Genomic DNA, 21,758 nt, shown 5'->3' with positions numbered 1-21,758 from the left:
AGAAATAACACAGAAATGAGAGTTCCAGAGATCTTATAAATCATGAGAGCTTGGTAGAATTAGCCTATAATATTTCCAAACTTTGGGGGGTTTAAATCATCTACTGCACACACTTCTCCATTCCTATCTCTGAAGCTGTTTTTTCATCTACTGCTTTGGTGACCTATGCCTTTTGTCTCTTCATTTCTGAAGCTAAAGCAAAGATAACGCCATTAAAAGTCACTCCTAAATCTAGCCATTGACACAAGTAATTTATATTCCCATATTCCAGATGAATTACATAATTTATGAAAAAAAAAGAAAAAGGAGGAATGAGGCAAGAACTGACACAGTAAGATTTCAGCTTTTTCTCTGTTTGAGAAGTTGTCATAGTGAAAAATAAACGTAACTAAAATAAATCAGAACATAGTCCTTCTCTGCATTTACTGATCCAGTCCCCAGTCTGGAGGATGAGAGCGGGAGTATGAGAAAAACACACGTTTTGAATTCGGGACATTAATTCAGGCAGTAGCCACCGTGCAATGCACGGTTATCCTCTGGTAGCTGTGGGAAATTAGAATGATAACACCAGATAGCCTGCACCATCTGAGAAATGTGATGCAGGCAATCTCAAAAAAAATACAGTTGATTGGAATACATCCCCTTTAAAAAGCCAGTTCCCTCTAAAAGAATTAGGAAAGAGCACCTGCTGGATATTTAGTCAGTCTTGGACGAGAAATGGTTGGAGTCAAACCCGAGTACATCATGGAAGGTAGGGAAGCATCTTTGGAAAAATAATCTCCAACATCATAATGTTGCATGACCAGTTTAAGCCATTATCACTGATATCAGTAAATACTTTCTTTCGTGAAACACTGAATGTAGCAAAAAAATTTTGATCTGTGCAAACGGAGGTAGCACGGTGTCTTAAATCTCCTTGTTCATATGCAGCCTTAGGATCTGCAGGTATTTCAGAGGCAGATCCTCATGCAGCAAATGCTCCTCCACAAGGTACCATTTTCTTTACCTTTTTGAAGAAAAAAAAAGAGCAAGTATTTTCTCTAAACCTTTTGTTTTCTGTAGTTTAGCTGAGCAGTTATCTAGATAACTTTTTCTTACCACAACATCTTGGCCGGTTATTTAAATTTTTGTAAATTTGTCTTTCCAAAGAAAACGACAGAGAGCGCTACTTCCAAATGCATAGAGTTTCAATGATTCTTGTCAATACATGACATTATAAGTATTAGATAATGTTTGCTTTTTAAAATAAACATCTTTTATATGTAAATGTAAAATAAGTAATTAAATGACACTAGAAGAAGGCATTACAGGCATATCCAAATTAAGACATTCAATTATACACTTTTTAAATATTGAAATTGCTAAATTGCTTTTATGGTGTTGGTCTGGTTTTTATTCAGAAATAAAGCAGATGGCTGTAGAATTGTCAAGCATCTCTAGATTTTTATGGACTATACCCATCACAATGTTAATGAGATTTATCACCTGCCATTTGACCAGTTTACGAAGCAGTATAACTATTATAGCTATCTAGATTAAGAAAATCGGTGTTGCCCTGAATAAATTGTTGTGGCACATCATCACATTTATAGACTTGTGTTTATAGCATTAATATGCTCAGTTAACCAAAAGTAACTGGTACAAATCCCTCTTCAGTTACTGTCCTAGGGTGTATCCTATGTGCGAGTTCCAGGAATAAAATACATCAGCCAGCCACGAGCATGAACATGGGACCACAACGTAGGCAGTTGACAGCTGACTTTTTTTTTTTTTTGGCCACTGTTTCTATTTGTCAGAAATCTTGCAAGCTCTAACACACTGCTTGGATTTCTAGGCAGTCTCTCACTATATAAGAGACAGGATTGTGGCATTTGGAGTTTTATTTCTTCGATAAAAGCTTTCCACAAGCAATTTCTGCGTACATTAAAGTCAAATAAGTGTCAACTGATGCAACATTACACTAGCACCACTGGGCTGCACTTAATGAGACTTCCCATAGTGGGAAGCTAGTCTGAGAGGCTCACTGCGGCGCCCATTTGCTGTAGGGAAATGCCATTTTATCATGAGCATATTTTGCATTGAAGCATCCTGGAAGGGTAAAGCTTCCGCAGGTGTTTTCTCTGTACATATGGGAGCATTTAATATTTGGGGACAGAATACTGAAAATCAGTGAGTGGTAAATCATCCTCAGGCTTTAGGCTTGAAAAAAGGACAGCGAGCTGACTGATGGGGAGATGCTGGTAGCATCACTCCTACAACAAATCTCGAGATCCCTGTAGCTAGAGAGAGCCCAATGCTGCCAGAGCTGCAGAAACGCAGGTGAGCAGGTTCACCCCAAGGGCAAAGGCAAGCCTGAATAGTTAGCGCTGTGCCAAGGGGTCCTCAGCAACAACCATCAAGCCCAGAGGAAGAGCACAGATTGCTGCAAAAGAAACTATTTGAATAGACTTGGGGTGGGGGGGGGGGGGGGGGGAGAAAAAAAAAAAAAGAAAAAATCATGCCAGCCCTTGAGTTTGGCAGCAAAACCGGCTCCACTAAGGTGAGGTCAGCCGAGTTAAATTTCGGCTCAGTGCTTTGCCAAGGGAAGCTTCAACTGTATTGTAGTGCAGGGCTTAATAGCACAACACTAGCAGCTCAAATTAGCATTAATTAAAATGATATAAGAATAAGCAAAAGGGCTCCTGTTCCAGATATTTCACATCGAATATGTAATGCGCAATGTCTCTATGGGGAGGACTGCAAACTTTTCTCTTTCAGCTTAAATCATCCTGGGAAGTTTCATTAAATTAATAATGACTTAGTAAAAGTTAAATGACTTATTTTAGAGTATCATTTGACTTGATGATGGACTTTATTTAAATGTTCCTGCTAACAGTTTATTCCCTATGAGCAACATAGCAATACCTGTATTCAGAGCACCAACACTGGATTATTGTTTCTAGGCTTTGTGGTGCAAACCCATAGGAAACTCTTGAGATTATTTTGGTGTATGAAATAATAGTAGTGAATGACAGGTATACAGTCATTCCTTTTTAAGGCTCCAGTCTCCATTTAAAAGCATAGAAATATATCATTAGATTAAAGGCTTTCTGCGGCAGTGATTGCTTTCTGCTCATTGTTTATATAATTAGATGTGAACATCCCTGGGTTACGCTACGGCAACTGCAGGAGCACAGAGCAGGAACTACGGATAGATGTTGGTTTGGGAAAAGGTGAACCCTACAAAACGCATGAGCGTAGTAGTCTAATTTCTCTAGACAAGCACGTGATAGGGATTGTTAGACCCTCCTGATAAAGGGAAGCGGACCAGAATCAGGGTCCAAGTGGCCTGGCCCATCCTTACCTGACAAAGTTCTCTCTGGTGGGTTGTCTACACACAGCGGTACGGACCAGAACTGTTCAAGGTCCTCTTCAAGAAAGGAATTAACATTTTTCTCCATTGTAGAAAAAGTTGAATGGGAAACATGAGATTGGGCAGAATCCAGTTTGTTCCTACGGGACTGGTGAGAGCTGAGCAAGAAGTAAGTTTAGTCACACTTCTTCAGGCAGAAAGAGCACTGAACACAGCAGAGCCTTAGAGCAGGACTGAGAAATGCAAGATTAGGTCTCTAGGAAAGAAAGACTTACCAAGTCCTACAAAGCAGTAGGGGGAAACTAAGCAGTATTTCCCCTCAGGTGACTGCTAGACCATCTGAGGAAGCCTCCGCAGGGTGTTCACTCTTTGAATATGACGTCAAATCCAGGAGAGATCAGAAGGGTCTAAACTCACCTTTGGGAACTTTCTTGATCAGCCACGAGAAGCTGCCTATGCGTAGAATGGCTCCAGAAGGAAAAGTAGCATGCCGGTGGCTCCGTTTCTTCAGCATGTACCGCAAACACTCTAAAATTCATGCTCGTGATAAGAGGTGGCAAAATTGACCAGATTACCTTCAGAAGCAATGGTTGTTTTGGTGGAATGAATTTTGTTCCCAGGCACAATTTTTTATTTTTATAGCAGAGCTGTGGAATTGTCTATTATTCTATTACCATTAACCAGATACAAAGGCAGCAGTTTTGCTGGCATCTGAAACAGCGAGACGATAACAGCACGTGGGCTGTGCTACATTCTTTCTCTAAACATCAGGCTGGGCCTGAGTCCGGTTGATGTGGAGTCTCTCTCTAGAGACTGTCGTGGCTGCTGCATTCAGAGGTAACATTCTGCATATCCTGGATATTCAGCCAGATGCTTTCAGCACACATGTAGGTATCAGCACAAACAAACTCAGTACATATGTTCTCAGAGATTTCACAGAATTGAAGCCTCAGGAGGGATGCACATTTCTGCTTATCTGTTGTTTATCGTTGAGGCTTGTCCTTTCAGGGTTTTCTTTAGGTAACAAAGGCAGTGGGGTTTTTATTTTTTCCTCTGCAAATTCAATCCTGACTCTGTATAGCTGCAATATCATATAATGAGGACACATACATACATATACGTATAAACACATTGCTGTTACTCACATGCCTTAGAATAATGAACTAGACCTCCTAAGAACTGTCTTGACCCTTTCAGTACTTTACAGCATCTTTTCCATTTCTGCTTTCCTGAAATAAAGAGTTGCATTTACAGTGAACTTCTACACCACAGGTGGTTACGGCTACTGCTGTTAAATTGTTTTTAGAGACTCCCTGATGACAGAGAAAGCATCCCTGTTATCAGGATATTCCTCCTGGCATGATATGTTTTGCAGTATGTACACACGCAATGAACAAGATACAAGTACAAAACCAGATTCTCTTCATTAGCATTTATCCTCTACAGGAGCTTTGACTGTATTATTTATTTATTTATTAGATATTATTTGTGCCACTTGGGTCAGTTCCATCCCTGTGAAAGTATTGATGCCATGCTTGGCACTTTAGTTGAAACCCATAACAAGGAGACCATCATTTGTCATCTAGTTTCTCCTCCCTTTTTCCAGTAAAACCTCAGGATTTTTTCTTTCATTACTGTAACACGACAAGACACGGTGACTTTTGGCAGATATTATTCATGCAGATCTCAAACCAAGGAGGAACAGAGTTGACCTGCAAATCCACCTTACTGAGTTTTGTATCCTTCCACAGAAAAAACTCTTTTGCGCTTACTGTAAGACTCAGCTTATATTTTCATTAGGCTATACTAAGGTTTTCATGGTTTAAAAGTTACTCCTTTCTATTAAAGAAAATGCTAGGTAAACACTGGTCAGTCTTTATGACAGTACTTCAGAGAACAACTATGGAGAATGCAGCAGGTGGTCTAGTTCACGTGGGATGGAGACCTACCAGCCTGTGTCTTTTTTTCATGGGGATGGAAGCCTTCACGTACTCCTTTTTTAGTGTTTTGTACATCTTGAGCGGATGCTTGACCTGACACTGCAGATGAGCAGTGCAAAGCAGATCACCCAAAGGATATATTAAAGTCCAAATCAGGCTTCACCTTAAAGGAAAACAGGGTTATAGATCACATCTGAGGCAACACGTGCTTTCTTCCTACCCATAAATCCCCTATCAGATGCACAAAAACTTGTAAGAGATGGCAAGCACGATGAATCCCAGCTGCATTGACCAGCGTTAATTTTCCTTTGGTCAGGAGGTTTTCCATTTAGAATCTGGGTTGGCCATCTCCCCAGCAGCTAATCCTTCTCTAGAGGCAGGGGGGGGAGGAAAAAAAACCCAAAACAAAACAAGAAGTCCGGGATTCCACACAGCCTAGTATTCTGCAACTGTAAAAATCTTTTTTTTTTTTTTTAAACAACCAGGCAAACAGTAGAGCATTGTTTAAAACAATAAGTAAATGGAGGATCTTCTGGTTCTGTCGTCCTCTTTTAGGAAGAACAGTAAACAGGCGTAAGCAGACTCTCTTTTTAAGTACTTGTCTTTTGCCTTTTCTGTTTCAGCTTTGCTGTTGTTAAGAAATACTTTTCTAGCACTTTCAGACTGAAAACAAGACATTGATTTCACTCTGGATCAACAGTATTGACGCGTTTAGATTTCTCTTGTAAAGATACGCAGAGCACCAGTGTTTGTGCGTGGGCAGCTATTTCAGTAGAGCACGTGCTTAATCTGCTCTCTGTTGAAGAGGGGGGGAAAAAACCCCCTAAAATACAAAGAAAAAGAATGTACTCATTTGCTTGTCAGCCAGGATAAGCAGATGACATTTAAAAAAAATAAAATTGTTTTTTTAAACTTGTAACACCATTGGTTCATTTATAACTGTACCATTGAACTAACTCATTGAAGATGGTTTCTACAATGTCAATTCTGATAGTTATAATCAAACAGCAAGCAGGTTTTGTTTCAGCAAGGCCACAGTGGGACTGTCTGTTAGAAGTATCTAAAGAAATCATTAAACTTTTAGTGGAGAGAAGAAAAATACTGCAAATGAGTTAAAAGAAACCAGAGCAGGCACCATTCAGACACTGATGTTATCAGCAGCTCTTACTCAGAAAGGGAGGATGCCCTCAGGTCTTTTATGGACTTGCACAAGCAACGTTCCCATCTGGTATTGTGCCCCTGTCTAAAGCCGCAGCTCAAAGCATCAGCTAATTGGAGCCGGGCGAAGCAAACCCGACTGCTCCACATGGCAATGACCTCCTCGCTGCCAGGCTTGTGCGGGCAGAGCCTGGACCTCTGTCCTGCAACCTGTTATGGTAAATGGAGCAAAATAGTTTAAAACCTGGGTCAGAAAGGCTGATACTCTCTCTGCCCTGCAGCAGGGCACAAGCAGAACGCAGTGCGCAGCTACGTGTCGAGGCACTGCACGCTGGGGCGGGACACGGGGCAAGGGGAGCAAGGGATGCTCTGCAGCCAGGAGGGCCACTAGTACGGCAAGTGGCAGATTAATTGGGAGCGTTTTCTTTACCCCAAAAGACTTCACAAGGTGCAGTAACTCTTCCAGATTTTTGTAGTCCTCTTTTCCCCTCCTGAATATTCTCATACTAGGAATTAAAATTTTGGACTGCACTTAGCGATATATTAAGTGCCTTTATAAATCTAGGCCTTCGCATTCATGTAGGAAATGAAAACTGTTATAAAAACACAGACATAGGTAGCACCCACATACCTTGTAATGATGCTATGACATACAAAATATTATAACTAGGCATGACTCAAGGTGAGGGTTCGGAAGAATATATCTTTAGTAATTGACTACACCTGCAGAATCTCTTCTATCAAGAGTTTTGGTTTGGGGTTTTTTGTTTTGTTGGTTGGTTTGGGATTTTTTTAGATCATTAATCAGTCACAGGATAAGCTGCACTTTAAACTCCCTTATGGCCCTATCAGGCCCTCATGTTGCAGCAGGTTTGGCACCCTTTGTTTTCTTTAGTGATAGTCACATCACGGTCCAGCTGTTTCAGCTGTGTTATAGCCAGAGTTGTCCCTGTTTGCTGACTGCCAAGCAGCAGGTCCCAACGTGTTGTAACCCGCAAGCCTCATCTTCCACAGCCTTGTGACTAGTAGCTGAATTGTAACCACTAACCAGCATCTTCAAAATACTTTTTAATTAGTTGGCTCCCCTAAAGAACATAAGCAAAGAATAAAATTAGACAATAGTCTATGCATAAAGTTAAACTTTCTTTTCTTAATAGTTTTAAATATGGTGTGATCAGTCTAGTCTGCTCCTGGCTTGGGAGAGTTAACTGCTATCAGACATTTCTTGCCACTATTCATCTTCCCTTCATTTGATTTTCTTCTCTAGTTGAAACAGAGTTTGGAAGCATGGCTGGTATTCATTGGGAAAATTAACAGCTCCTCTGGTGTTTTATTTAGAGACCCACAGTATGTTTTCCTAGCTGTACCTCTTCTCTGCCATTGTTTTATTTCCCTCCTATCCATCACCTTCTTAATTCAAAATCTAGTGGTCAAGCAAGCAGATACCACTGTAGGAAAACAATAGTCCATAAAAAAAAAAATTGTTAAATATGCAGATGCTATTAACTTAAATTAATTCCAAGCTTAAACAGCCTACCTTTCCCCTCCACCTCCCCTTCCCTTGGCCTCTTCTCCTTATACACACACACTGCTCACTGCCTACCCATCGGCACAGGCACCGCGTCTGTGTCCTCAGAGCATGTCAAACGAAGAAGGCTAGGTGGTATCGTCAGTGGGAGGGCAGTTTGCTTTTAAAAACAAGACAAAAGCACAGAAGAGTGAATGGCAATTTGCTTCCAAGCACCCCCACTCCGTGGGACAAGGTGGGCTATTTTGGGTGTATCTGAACAGCGTGCTGGAGGATGGTGAAGAGAAGACCCACACGCTCTGCAGAGATCCCGGTGTAGTTCTGCAGGGACACGGTGCCGGAGCTGCCCACCCCTGTCCTCCCGCTCTGGCCATGGCAGAGCTCAGCCCAGCGCAGCTGGGGAGCCCTCTTAGGCGGCGGCAGCTCGACACCTTCTGCAATTGCAGCCTATCGTGGGGTTTTGGCAAGTTTATTCACCTTGACCTGGTTTAGCAGAAATACTTTTTCCCCCATTTTCTTTCAGCCTTATACTAAGCTACAGAGAAATGCCATCTAGGTTTCACAGCATCTTCAGACCAGCTATCCTTGGGGTGCCGATTGCTTGCTTTCTCATGGAATTTTGTACATCCCTAGAGCATAGACATGGTTATTTTTCATGCCATTCTTAATATATTAGAGTCAAAAATAGAATTACTCTATGTAAAAGGCAAGGACATTATATCTCTGGAGAAACAGCAGTGTACTGCAACAACAAGCAACTTCAAGGCACAAAAATAAACCCTTGGAATTTTCTTCCTGAAGGGATGAGAAATAAGGGGCAGGGGGGAGGAGAATCAGCGAACCAGTACCCAATAGCCTGTTTCTTAGCCGCAGTTTGTCCATGTAAAGCACACATATTGCACGGAGGCTCCGTTTAATATTTAGGGTTGATATTGGCAGGCCTTGCCTTACTAACAGTGTATTACGATGTTCCTACTGGGAACGACTGGCTCCTGCATGCTAAAGAGACTTCTGTGGAAGGAACAGAAAGCATTTGGGCTACAGAAGCACGGGGAAATCCGCACCTCCCAATAACCAGGAGTGCTGACTGGGGTCCTTACCAAGCACTAAGCCCAGAAAAGCAGAAATGCCTCCCTAGCCCCTCTCTTGCCCTCACCCTGCCAGGGGGGATGAAAGAATACACAAAGTTCATGCATCCTGATCAATAATCCAAGTCATTCATGAAATTGGACTCAACTCCCCCAGGATCCGTTTCGGTGTTCAAACATCAGAAAAAGGGTATAGCTGCTCCCTGGCACCAAATCCTCCACCTACACCAGGAAAACAGCCAGAGGTTGAGCCAGGAGCACTGCTGCTGGGCCACTGCCCGTTCTGAAGCACAGCTATAACATATAACCTGCTGTACAGTCATATACTGTCTGTCCTGGCTCTGGTTTCTGTGTGTGTATGGTTTTGGGGCGGGGGGGGGGAGGTGTTTGTTTTAAAGAGGCAAGGGGAGAGACTGAGTTGTTACTACCTTCCTGGAGCAAGAAGGTTTGTACGTACTGAAAACAGAAAGCCTCAGCAGCTTTAAGAGAGGTGATTCTAGCTGCTGGCTCCCAGGATGTGTACCTGTATCTCCCATGCTTAGATAACACTGGCTAGATTTTCTATGATTCAGTGCTTGCAATTTCTCCCCCCCCACCCAAGTTTTTGCTCAAAACAGAATCTACCAGTTTGGAAACATCATAAAGTAGCACTGCAAGCAAGCTCTACAGATCATCTACAAAGAGAAGTTGCTACAATAATTGCATCTGTATAAAAACAGGATAGCTACAAAATGATGAAAGATGTCTCATGGCTTATCAGTCTCAGTGGTAGATAATACCTCGGCAAGAAAATCCTTTATTTTCTAGATAATTGTTACTTTTGTGTGGAAGAATAAGGTGGTCAAGTCCTTTTATAGAAACTATTGAGGCTTTTCTCCTTAACAAGATAATTGGTTTGTCATTCATGATATGTCTGATGCTCCCCCAGAGACTCTGTCCCATCTAAGCAACAAGCAGTTTCTCAGCACATATCAAAGAGCTCCGTACTGTCCTGTGGTGAAAATAACATGGCCAGACATTAAAACAAGCATAATTTTCCTATAGAGATAATAATTATTCACCTAATTAGACAGTTTTGCTACATACTCACCATGATACCTTCTTTTTAAATGCAGTGTCTTTAAAAGGAAGGTGTAAAAAAAATATGGTAATTGCGGAGAAGACGAAGGAGATTAAACACAAAATGTTTCAGAGACTGAAGTTAATCTCTCCAACACTTACTGCCCAGGATTTGCTCTATAACATATACTGGGGGGGGGGGTGGGGGGGGGGGGTGGGGGTGTGTGTGTGAAATCACTGACAGTTTGAAGGCCAAAAACTCCTAACCAATTCAAGATGTCCCCTGTTGCCACCAAAGCACTATCTACTGGGGTCTGTGAGCTATCCATGTTTACCCAGGATCCTGCTGTAGCGTTTTGGGTATGTCAGCATGCTTCTCTACTCTAGAAGACTTCTACTGACCACAGTTAGCATTTGAAGAAAAACCCACTAATATAATTGTAAATATCTGTCTCAAAATACAGGAACAGGATCAATAGGTCATCACAAGAGGTAGTAACCAATCCTCCTGCATTTCCATTCCGTAAAGATCAGCCCGGACGATGCCTGGTCTGTTATGGCTCAATCTATTGCAAATCCCTCCCTTGTCAAACCCTCGCAGTCAGCGTGCAAGCGTTTTACCTTCCGGTGGCCACCAGAGTTGAAGCAGCATTTTCAGGGGTAGGGACGTTCAGTCCCTTGTGCACTTGCTATCAACACAACGAGCTGACATTGAAAGACTTGAAACCTGTTTATAAAATACAGCGGTCAGTTTATCAAAACCTCTTTTAGTTGTATAGCAAAGCTTACCAAGGCCAAACACCATGATGTGGTATTTTACTGTCGCTCCTGGCAGACAGACTTATTTCCATAACACCTGAGCACTTCCCGATACGAGCCAAGCCTTGCTTGTACTCCGTGTGGGCACCCTGGGGTGCTGCGTAAGCAAGCTCTGCCTTGGTTACACTCACTCACCACCAATTGCCAGAAGTTACCCCGATGCGTTTGCTGCCTTGGCAGAGCTTCCCAGCACGCTACAGAACGGGAGGTGCAAAGTTTCAAATGAACACTTGAACATCACTCTTCAAAGCTACCGTTCCCTGTGCTGCTGCCTGGCTTAGGTTTTGGTTCTGATATACGTTATCAGATCAAAAAAAATGAAGAGCTTTGGTAGCCACTTTCAGAGAGGTGGCTGCGCTGCTTGCGTGTGCCAAGCTCACGCTCGGCAGGCTGGACCCGAGGGCTGGGTCCTAGCGAAGCCATCGCTGCCTGGTTTCTGGCACAGCGCGTGAGGACGGTCCTCACTGAGCCTCTTTGTCCAGGAGCGGTTTCCTCTCTCACAAGCTGGATGTGAGTTTTCAGGGTATGACCAGAGTGTAACGTGTCACTTGTGATGTCAAGTAGCAGCCATACAAAATCACAGCACCGCATCAGCTGTGCCATACAATCGAGGCAGCTCTAGCAAAGGTTTCCACACGGCAGGCTGCTTTCGGCCACGGGACAGTGCTGTTGTCCTGACACCGCTTGCCAGCTACTGCTCTTTGACACAGGAGGGGAATGCAGCGGGGTGGTTCGATTCCCAGCCAGCTACTAGGGGTAGCTGGAAAAAAGCTCAGCCAGCCCCTTTCTCGGCAGCTCCAGCAGAGCTGATGGAAACCACAGCTGAGCTCCTCTCCCCTGGTTGTCATCTCTGGAGGCATTGCTGAGACGAGGACAGCAGTTTAACCACTCGCTCTGCATCGCTCCTCTTTACAGAAGTGGCTCCGCAGCCTACCACCACCTCTGCCAGGTACTGAAAGGCACGCTCCAGTACATACCAACAATGTATTACTAGTAAAGTAAATGCCAAATACAAGCCAGCTGCTGAAATAAGACTATCGTGAGGACTCTCCAGTCGCTAGATTCCCAGACAGTGCTGGTTCGCAGCATGACTGCTGCTCGTATAGCACACTGAAAGGAAAAACAGCAATTTTCTTTTTTTCCATTCAGTCGTGTTCCCTCTGTGCAGTGCCACTGCTGCCATTTCCAGCATGTCCAAGTTTTGTCTTCAGAGGTTTGGATACCCGTACGTTCTCCCAGGATCATATAATTATCAGTCTGTAATCTCCTGTTCCACTACAGAAATGAGCAACCCTTTTATGTTCATAGAAACAATTTAGAAGTGTTAAAAGTTTGAGCACCAGGCCCCTAGTGCTTACACATGTTTGAATTGGCCCTCCCCGAAAGCTGATATATTCCATCTGGTCTATTGGATTTCTTGGCTTAAAGTTACTGGAAACACTTAATGTTTCTTCAGCAGCGATCCCGTAGCTGTCCAAGAGTAAAACACACACTTGGAGCTGGCTCCCTGGCTGCTCCGTGCTATAGCACTATGGGAGCAGTGCTTTTAGTGCGCTTTTTTCCTGTCTGCTTTTAGAGCTATTTTGAAAGCCCGAGTTCTGCGGTTCACTTTTCTAATCGATCTTATAGCATGCAAGTGATACTTGAAGGATAAATAAAACACACAAGTTTGCAGCTCATTACCTCCAAACATTTTGGCCAAAAACTGCAAATTAAGCAACGAGAAGATTTTGTTTGTTTTTCTACATTCTCCTTTCCAAATCTGCACTAGTTTTTTCTTGTCCTTATAGCTTTACATAACAGCTCAAGAAAGTTTCCCGCTCTTATTTTCCTCAAAGGTTATTTATACTTTATAAGCTATTTATAACAAGAAAAAGAGACATTACAGGTAATGGCAGGTTATAATGAAACAAGCTGTCAGCCCAGTAAACTATCAACACCAGCAGCAGCACTGGATTAGCCGTTCAGCTATCCACCGCTCATTTAACCCCTGCATGAGCTTCAGGATACGGCTGCCTCGTTCCTTCTCATTGGCATTCCCAGGCTCTGGGGCAGGTATGTCACTAGGTTAAAATACACAGATGCTTTCAAACTGGGTCACACAAATCATTAAACCAGCATATTCCTACAACAAATTTTCACAACGCAGCTATCTCACGCTGTGGCAGCCTCTGAGAGCGTGCCTGTTCCTTGGCTTAATCCATCTCCCACAAGCCCGAACAACAGCTCGCAGCTGGAGGGCTGCCCACGTTTCCAGCAGCTTTGCTGACTCCTTAAAGCCTGGCTTTTGCTGCAGAGGCTGCGCTGCATTTGAAAATTGAGGATTCAGGAGTATTAAAAATATTTCAGCCTCTTCATCATCTTTACTTCCCTAAATACTTCCCTCTTGTGCAGTTAAGATTCAGGCCTTTGCTTACTTACAGCTCAGCCGCAGCACAGATGCAAGGACCCTGTCTGATCCCATCACCTCCCAGTCCTGCCAGGCTGCAGCGGGCTCCTGCAGCCTCTTCACCCTTTAACGTGCAGCAGCTCCGCTCCCCAGAACGCTCTCAAGCCAACTCTGTGTCCCCCCACACCCGCACTGCTTGGCAGCGGCTTGAAAACACGGCCCACCACCGGCTGCTGGGAGCCAGGGTTACACTCACAGAGTAAGTGGGGGGGAAATAAGGCACACAGCTCCAAGCGTGATTTACTTTAGACCAGGTGAAGAAGTTAATGGTTGAGGTAATTGATTAACTCGTACAAGCTGCAGCAGGCACCGCGGGAACGACTCCCAGTGCCAGCTGTAGCTCCACAGGTGCGACAAAGCCAAAGCAATTGCTTCACATCCCTTCTCTCCGAGCAAGCCTGCTAATGCAATTAAAAATGCACTGGACAAACTCCACAGAAACTGCAGATTAAGTCCTGCTCTGTCTACTTTTACCTGTGGAGCCGCGCTCCCACCAGAGCTCGCTTCAACGTGCCTTTCAGCCATTCATCAGGGGAAAAAATACCCCAGCGGCAGGACTTTAGTAAGGCTTTGAGTAAGAAGGGCTAACTGGGAGGGAAATGGATTCATGCACTCGGGGGGTTTGTTTCCATGTCCACTTAACTGCTTTCAGAAAACATGGACCATGCTCTCCCCTGGGCATAGTGGGACCGAGTTCTGGTTCACTCTGGTTTGTACAGAGTGGCTGAATGGGCATTTACATAAAAACAGTATTGCCGAGCATTTAGTTCTAATCACTCTGTACTTGGTACAGCCAGCTGGAATCAAAGCATTTCAAGAATATTGCGGACGCTCTTGCATTTTAGCCCCCAAAACTCTTAAAATACACAACTCTTATGTCCACTCCCTAGAGTTGCCAAACTTTGTCTACACTTCTGTTATTAAGCAACTCTGTTATTAAGCAATCCTGTTATTAAGTTTAGTGGACGTGAGACATCTTTGTCATGCCCAGCACCGTGTGGCAGAGGCTGGGCCGTCACTGGTGGGGAGCAGCGGTGTGGCACCCTGCCCACGGGACTCCCCGGCGGGGGGGGCAGCTGGGCCTGCGCCATGCCCTCTGCGGTGTCGCAGCTCTGGCAATACGCGTCCAAAGAGTTGCACTTTTTGAAGGATAGAAGGTTGCTGTGGGATTAATCCTGTCACATGGGGCTTTTTTAATAGCTTTTATCATCGCAACTCTCTAAATGACTGAGAGAGAGAGGGAAGAGAGCAGATCTGAAGGCAGAACTGGTCCTTACTTCAGTAAAAACTAAGATGTCAGACCTTCTGTTAAGGAAGCTAATCATTACCCAGCAAAAAGTACCCTCAGAGGTCGATTTTTCTTTTGTAGCTTTGCTGTAATGTTCCTGAAAGCTAATAGCATCTATAATGTTGTTGCTGATTTGTTTTGCTGTATGAAAGAAAGCAGAAAATAGACTTGCTGTATGTAGGAGGTGAAGATGTATTTTGTGTAACAAGCCACGTGCTGCAGTAAGAAAAGACTGCCACAGTAAACCTGCAGTTCCCGTGAAAGCCCGAGTTTAATCATGTGGCTAACCACTTGTGATCTTTGAAAGGCAAGGCATCACCTTGGTGTCTGAGCATTACATGATTTCGGAGGCAGGAATCCAAACAATCAATGCAGGTTCTCGCTCCTTCCGGCGTACACTGCCGCAAAACCGCGCACCCCCTGATTTTAGGCAAAGCTGAGCACAGCCCTTTGCAAAGAGCCCCCATGCCATCAGCCAGGCTGCACGAATGGGCTGACGACTGTTGCGTCCCTCCTCCCCACCACACGCACGTTGTCTGCCCCCACCAGCGGCCGCTCGGGCAGCAGGAGACCACAGGCTGAGGCCCTGCAGAGCGGCGATGCCGGCAGCGGGGCTGGCAGCTTCCTAGTGCAGCTGGGCTGCGCCGGTTGTCCTCCCACCTGAGCTTCTCAGAGGTTTCCTGACGCGGTGGAGGGACTGTGGCAGCAGGCTGCCGCTTCTGTATTTAACGTAGAGCACCGCGGTATGCCGCAGACGTACGAGCTTGTCCTGCGTCACCACAGAATGCAGCCCTTCCCCACTGGGACCTCGTCTGTTGGGTACAGTTGACTGGGAGAGATCGCATGGCAGTCGCGGTGGTGAGACTAACTACCAGCTCTAACAGATTTTACACTATGCAGAGCAGGACAAATCATGGAAGGAGGCGGGGGAAAGGAGTGCGCACAAAGCATTTGGGTCTGCCTGGTTTCTGAAGGCTCTGAGCGCTCGTGGCTGGTACGGCCAAGGTGCTAGAGATGCCACGGTGAGACAGAGCATGAAGTGGAGAAGGGGGCCACAGCAGGAACAGGAGGCATCGAACTGGGGTCCTGGTTTGAACAGAGGAGAATAAGAGATATGAGAGGAAGAGTAGGATATAGCATTAGGGCTTGGTAAAGGAACATAGAGGAAAGGGGAATACAGCTTCTACAGTAAAGTCTAGCAGCCCCAATGTAATAACAAATTTATTTTATTTTTAGAACAATGAGACGGAGCTCAGTCCCGTCTGTTTAATAGCAGATCCCACAGGTGGGAACTTGCCATGGAAAAACATCCCAGCCTCAATGTTGAGTTAAACTCAGCCGATGCTCCCTGGCTGCACTGCCTGTTTCATAGCTTGGTCCTTCTGCTGGGAGCTGCGTTACTGTTGTTCGAGGTACCAAACCCAGGGGTGTCATCTTTGAAGATCGCACTGTGTTCAGTTTTGTGCATGAGAGCCAGGGCTGAATATAGGAACATACCCCAGAACCACTTTTTTTTGTGCCAAACCTCACTTCTGATGTTTATTAGAAGCTTTTCCATGCTGATTTAGCATTCAATATTTGCTCTCAGAAATCACATAGACGGGAGGGCAGCTGCGTGCGTGTTTGAGAACGTGCTGGTGGTTGTGCTGGTCCTGGATTTCCCTCAGATGTGCTGGTGAACCAAAGACACGGGGCGTGCGATGAAGGACGCGGTACTTTGCTAGCCACCTCTTCCTGTGCGCCACGACTGCAGGATTTGCTTTGAGCCACAGAATTGCGCCGGTTCTGCAAAGCTCTCCCTGCAGCGGGGAGCTGAGCACGGCGGGACCCAGCTGGGCTCTCACCTGGGGACAATGTCACGGAGGCTGAAGTGTCAGGAACGTTAGTAAAATTAATATTCTGAAAATCTACTGCAATTATTTTCAGGTTTTGATCAGATACTGAACAACTGCGTCCACTTGATTAATAGCAAATGCTTACTACAGAAGCAGACGCTAATATTAATCTTCCATTTTACTGTGTCAAATGCACATAATTATTCATCACAGATACTATTTATATACCCACGTACCGCTAAGTGAAAGAATGCTTTCATCCTGGTTTTATCGTTTACTAGATTAAATCACAGTTTTTCTATTTCCTCCAGTCAGCAGCTCAGCCCCACAATTTTCTCTCCAAATGACAGGCAATTCTTTTAAGCACATTGAATTATTTTTCCCAGGTGGTGATTCAGTTGAAATTAAATGTTACTCTTTCATATCGCTCAGTAGTACAGCTGTAGCACACAAAGAAAGATGACAACTTTAATATTCTAGCTAACTTGAAAAATAGGACTTACACAGAAGACTGTTTAAAATCAGAGTGTTACTATTCGAAGCGAGCACTGGCACCCAGCAGCCCTTTTGCCTCACACGAGGACGCAGGAAGCACGGAGAGGAAGGAGAGGCTGTGGTGAACCCACGGCAACGTGAGCGGATCGGACTGCGCCACAAACACCGACAGATTGACGGCTGCGCAGCGGGGTGACAGCACGGTTGTCTCGGCTGAGCATTCATGTGCTGAAGGCTGGAAAGGGCCGCCGGAGCTCACCCAACCAGCCTAGGACCCACTCAGGCTCCAAAATCAAATCAGCACTGGAAGCTTTGATTTTTATTGTTACTTTTAATCTCTCGGTGGTTTGATTCCCCAGCAGCTGGTGAAGGAGACGGTTACCTCCACGCCCTTGCACCAGCCAAGGCTCTGGTCTCCCAGCTGGCAGGGAAAGACGGGCATCTCCTTGGCGTGAGCAAATCCCCAGGGACATGAGGGGAAGGGGAGGAAGGTGTCTCCTACCAAAAAGGACGCTCTGCCAGCGCTTGGCCCTCACCTCACTGGCTGTAAGCCTGAGCGTACACACACTCATCACCCTTTGCCCACAATGATAAAATGTCCATCGATCCAACAGAGACTTCACTGCTGTAGTATTAGACTGGATGATCATTTCATATGAAATCTCTCTCTTTCCTTTGGTCAGTTAAAACCCAACGTTGATGTGAAAAACAGAGGAAGGTCAAACTCACCTCTACCAGTAATTAGAGAAGCTCATTGGATAAAGTTCAGCAGGAGTAGCCACATGCTCAGGTGCTATGCTGAGCGGAACTTCCGTAGCTGGGTAAATGATAAAAAATTCAACGTATTTATTTGAGTAGAGCAAATAGCTCCGGAATTTTCATCTGGCAGGAACTGCATGCACTGAAGCACCAATATTTTACAAAAAATCACATTCTAGAATTTTGCAAATTGATAACAAACAGGAAAGGTATCATTACTAGAGATTAAAGCAAAATAAATCCATGTTTATGAATCTGCTTTATTAACCCTTACAGGAGATACTGCTTGGTCTAACCGTGGAACAGCAGTGCCCCCTGATGACCAGAAGTATAATTCTTTCACGTTCATGTATTTATTCGTATCTCATTTTGCTTGTCTCTGATTACTTATTTATTGTTTTGAGCACAACATCTCAACAGATCTCTCTGCCAAGAAAGCTTTAATATTGAACTTCAAAATTAAAAGACTAGCAAAGAACCAGCGTAGGTGTTCCCTGCCAGGATATTCTGTTCTTAATTTGTAAGCAAAAAACCTCAGTGACAGCAAGACCTGACACGGATGTCTGAGGCCCCAAGGATACCTGGAAATAGCGTTGGAAATGTTCCCGTTATTGCAATCACGACTGTATGTAATGATCAGTTAAACATGCAGTATCTCGGTTAAGCGCACAGGTACTACTTTTCTTCACTGATTGTGAAAATTATTCTCCAAGCAAAAGTAACATTTTCCCTCTTCTCGTCTATCCCCAAACAGGTCCTGACTGTTTCAGTTCCAAGAATCTCGCCCTGCAAGCCCAGAAAAAGATCCTAAGTAAAATGGCAACCAAAACCATGGCTAACATGCTAATCGATGACACAAGCAGTGAAATCTTTGATGAGCTGTACAAAGTAACAAAGGAACACACAAGAAACAAAAAGGAAGCCCATAAAATTATGAAAGACCTGATTAAAGTGGCAATAAAAATCGGGATCCTCTATCGAAACAATCAGTTCAACCAAGACGAGCTGGAAATCGTAGACAAGTTCAGGAAGAAGCTGAACCAAACTGCCATGACAATTGTCAGTTTCTACGAGGTAGAATACACTTTTGACAGAAATGTTCTTGCAGAACTTCTGAATGAATGTAAAGACCTTGTGCACGAACTAGTAGATCGACACCTGACACCGAGATCCCATGGGCGCATCAACCATGTCTTCAATCACTTTGCGGATGTGGAATTTCTAACTGCCCTGTACAGTCTTGATGGGGACTGTCGGCCATACCTCAAAAAGATCTGCGACGGCATCAACAAACTACTCGACGAGAAGATCCTTTGAAACTACACTCAAAACCAAGAAACCAACCAAAAACTTCTCTCTAGAACTGGCCACCCTTCATGAGCCGTGGTGAGCAAGCGAGCTTCCTTTCTACCGGTCTCTTGCTCCAGTCTCTGGCAGGGACCAGAAAGTGCTCACCAGGCTCATGATGAAGTGGAAAACTGAAATCAGAAAGCTATCAATTTTAATGTTTTGTTCAGATAATTCAGTCTTTTCCAAGGAGCGAACAAGGCTGCTGATATATATTGTTCAGAAACAGATTGCTATACACCATGATCTTACTAGCTTTGTGTTCAAGGCTGAACATGTGAAAAGAGAGCAAACTCAAATGCATGGCTATGTAAAAATGGACAGGTGAAGGTAAAAGAGCAACGCATGGAACTTACCCCCAGGCCCTTGGTGCGTACGTCTTTATTATTTCCACGCTAACTGAAAAAGCTTAGAAAGCAGGGCTGCAATGGATTAAGCTCACTCCTCTCAAAAGGATCAGGAATCAGTATGAGAAGGCATCTCTGATTTTACACGGTATTTCAGTCTAATAGGGGAATAACAAATAAAACAGAGTACAAGTGGGAGAAAATTTAAAGAACTGCTCTATGAAGCAATATTTTCATTAGAGTTCTGTTCTATACCTGCTAATAACAGAATGTTTCATTTTAATTTTGAAAAGCAGCTCAGCAGTTCAAGCTCAAAGGTAACCAGAAAACTACATAAAGTAGTAGATCGGTTTCTCTACACTCAGGGTTTGTGTATTTGGTAACATCAGACAAGTTTAGGCTGAAGGTTGTGCTGCTCTTCGTGCTCTTCCTGTTTTGCCTGACAGAACAAACTATTCTTTGTGAAGATTTTGAAGTTGCACTTGTGAAGAGCAGCACGACTAAGACACCAATGGAGCAACAAAGCGACTTTTACATCCCCTATCCTCAAAATATTCAGCCATGATGTTAATTTGTGCCTGCAGTAAAACAGAGGTGAGATTAAAAAAAAAAAAAAAAAAAAAAAGGAACCCCATCCAAGTGTAGTATATCCACAGTAGTCTTAAGGGAACAGTCTTACTGACTCAGGTAAGCTTTGTGAATGATTTTTTTGTTCAGAATGTTTTCAGTGACTTTTTTTTTTCTTTTTTAACCAAAATACGGTGTCTTCAAACTGAAAACATTTTGCAAAGAAACACTGGTTTCTGTACAGTTTTGTGGGGATTAAGAGAGAACGGGAGCAGAGCAGATGATACACCAGCTTGCCACTTGCAGAACCTTGCCGCTGGCTGACCCTAAGTAAACGAATTACGTTTGGAAGTCTCTCCTCTCCTTGCCCTCTACGTCTTGTCCTCCAGACTCACCTCCGTGTACTGACACTTAGTGTCATGTACCATCTCCTTTTATAGCTAACACAGATAGCGGACAGTCCCATTATCTGGAGGTAACAGCTTCCATATCGCATATATTATAACAGAGAGATGCATGTACTTGAAAATTGGCAAAGATGAGAAAATCTATTTGAAAGCCATTCCTCTCCAAGGAAAGCTTCCAGTGTTGATCACTCATTACTTTGGATAAGAAAAAATTATGTTTCTCATGTAAACTCTTAAATACTATGATAGTAGAGAAAACTGTTCAAAACTTTGTTCTTCTCTTTCCTCACCCCAGAATAACTATATTGTTTCTCTTGCAACAACAAAATTGGCTATCACACCTTTATACAGTTGCAAATACACATACCCAGGTCACGTATTCACTCGGGTTGCATTAGATGGATTTTTATCTGTTCCCAGAACTCATTCTGGAGCACAGTAAAAATGGCAGCACAAGACATTACCAGAGCAGTGTGCAATGATGTAAATGTTCCCCCCCCATTTCCTTTAACCATTAAAAGTATATTTAGTAGCAATGAAGGTGGACAATTCCTTTGCAAGAGAGCACAGCAATGAAACAATAACATTTGGGGTTGCAAGTTCAGCCATTTGCAGAGCCATATTTACATGCACCATTAGCTGCATTTTTTTTCCAAGCACGTATGTGTCAGTTAATGCTTTTGAACAGTATTTATTGTATCCAACACTCCTGTCCCAGCACACACATGTCAGATTTCGTGTGTTTGTTTCACTTGTGGCAAGCAAATTTAAGGTCTATTTTTAAAGCCGGAAAGATTATTCAACATTCAAGGGAAAGGGATATCCTGTACCTGTGACTTTCTTTTTGTGTGTTGCAAGTATCAATATTCAGATTCTGGTATTTTAGACACACCAGCTGAACATCTGTTGTTTTATTTATAAATCTGCGTAGCCTTAAGGAAAGAGAATGTTTTCAAGTATTTCTCATACTTGCATATCCTGTATATTCATTGTTTACTTTTGTACTTGTAGCTTGGTATGTAATAACATTGCTAAAATATGGGCAATGTTCAGGTCACCTTAAGTATATGATGTATTATCATATTTGTGGATTAAAAATGTGTGAGTATTGCCCTTTTTGTTTCCTTTTGATTTATTTATTCTACCATCCAATGTAAACTGAAATTAAGCAGTAAGAGGAGGGAATTCATGTAATCGAAGTTTTGCCACCTTCAACTTCGGCAACCTTAATGATCTTTGAAGGCCAGACTCTGTGAAGGTAGATGGACAGTTTCAGGGTTTAAAAGAAAACCGGAAATCATTTCTGTTGCATCACACGCA

The 21,758-nt window shown here is 43.6% G+C and overlaps 1 protein-coding gene across 1 annotated transcript in view; it reads left to right on the top strand.

The window, feature by feature from the left end:
- The window catches only part of TNFAIP8L3 (TNF alpha induced protein 8 like 3), a 49,070-nt gene extending 27,519 nt beyond the window's left edge, over nucleotides 1-21,551 (top strand). The window contains 1 exon segment of the mRNA XM_075764688.1: nucleotides 18,525-21,551. Within this exon segment, the coding sequence (XP_075620803.1) occupies nucleotides 18,525-19,087 (563 nt within the window). The 3' untranslated portion in view covers nucleotides 19,088-21,551.
- Nucleotides 21,552-21,758: the final 207 nt, after the last annotated feature.

The sequence above is a fragment of the Balearica regulorum genome, chromosome 12 (assembly GCF_011004875.1).
Source record: "Balearica regulorum gibbericeps isolate bBalReg1 chromosome 12, bBalReg1.pri, whole genome shotgun sequence".
NCBI lineage: Eukaryota > Metazoa > Chordata > Aves > Gruiformes > Gruidae > Balearica > Balearica regulorum.
This window is presented reverse-complemented; position numbering and strand designations above follow the sequence as displayed.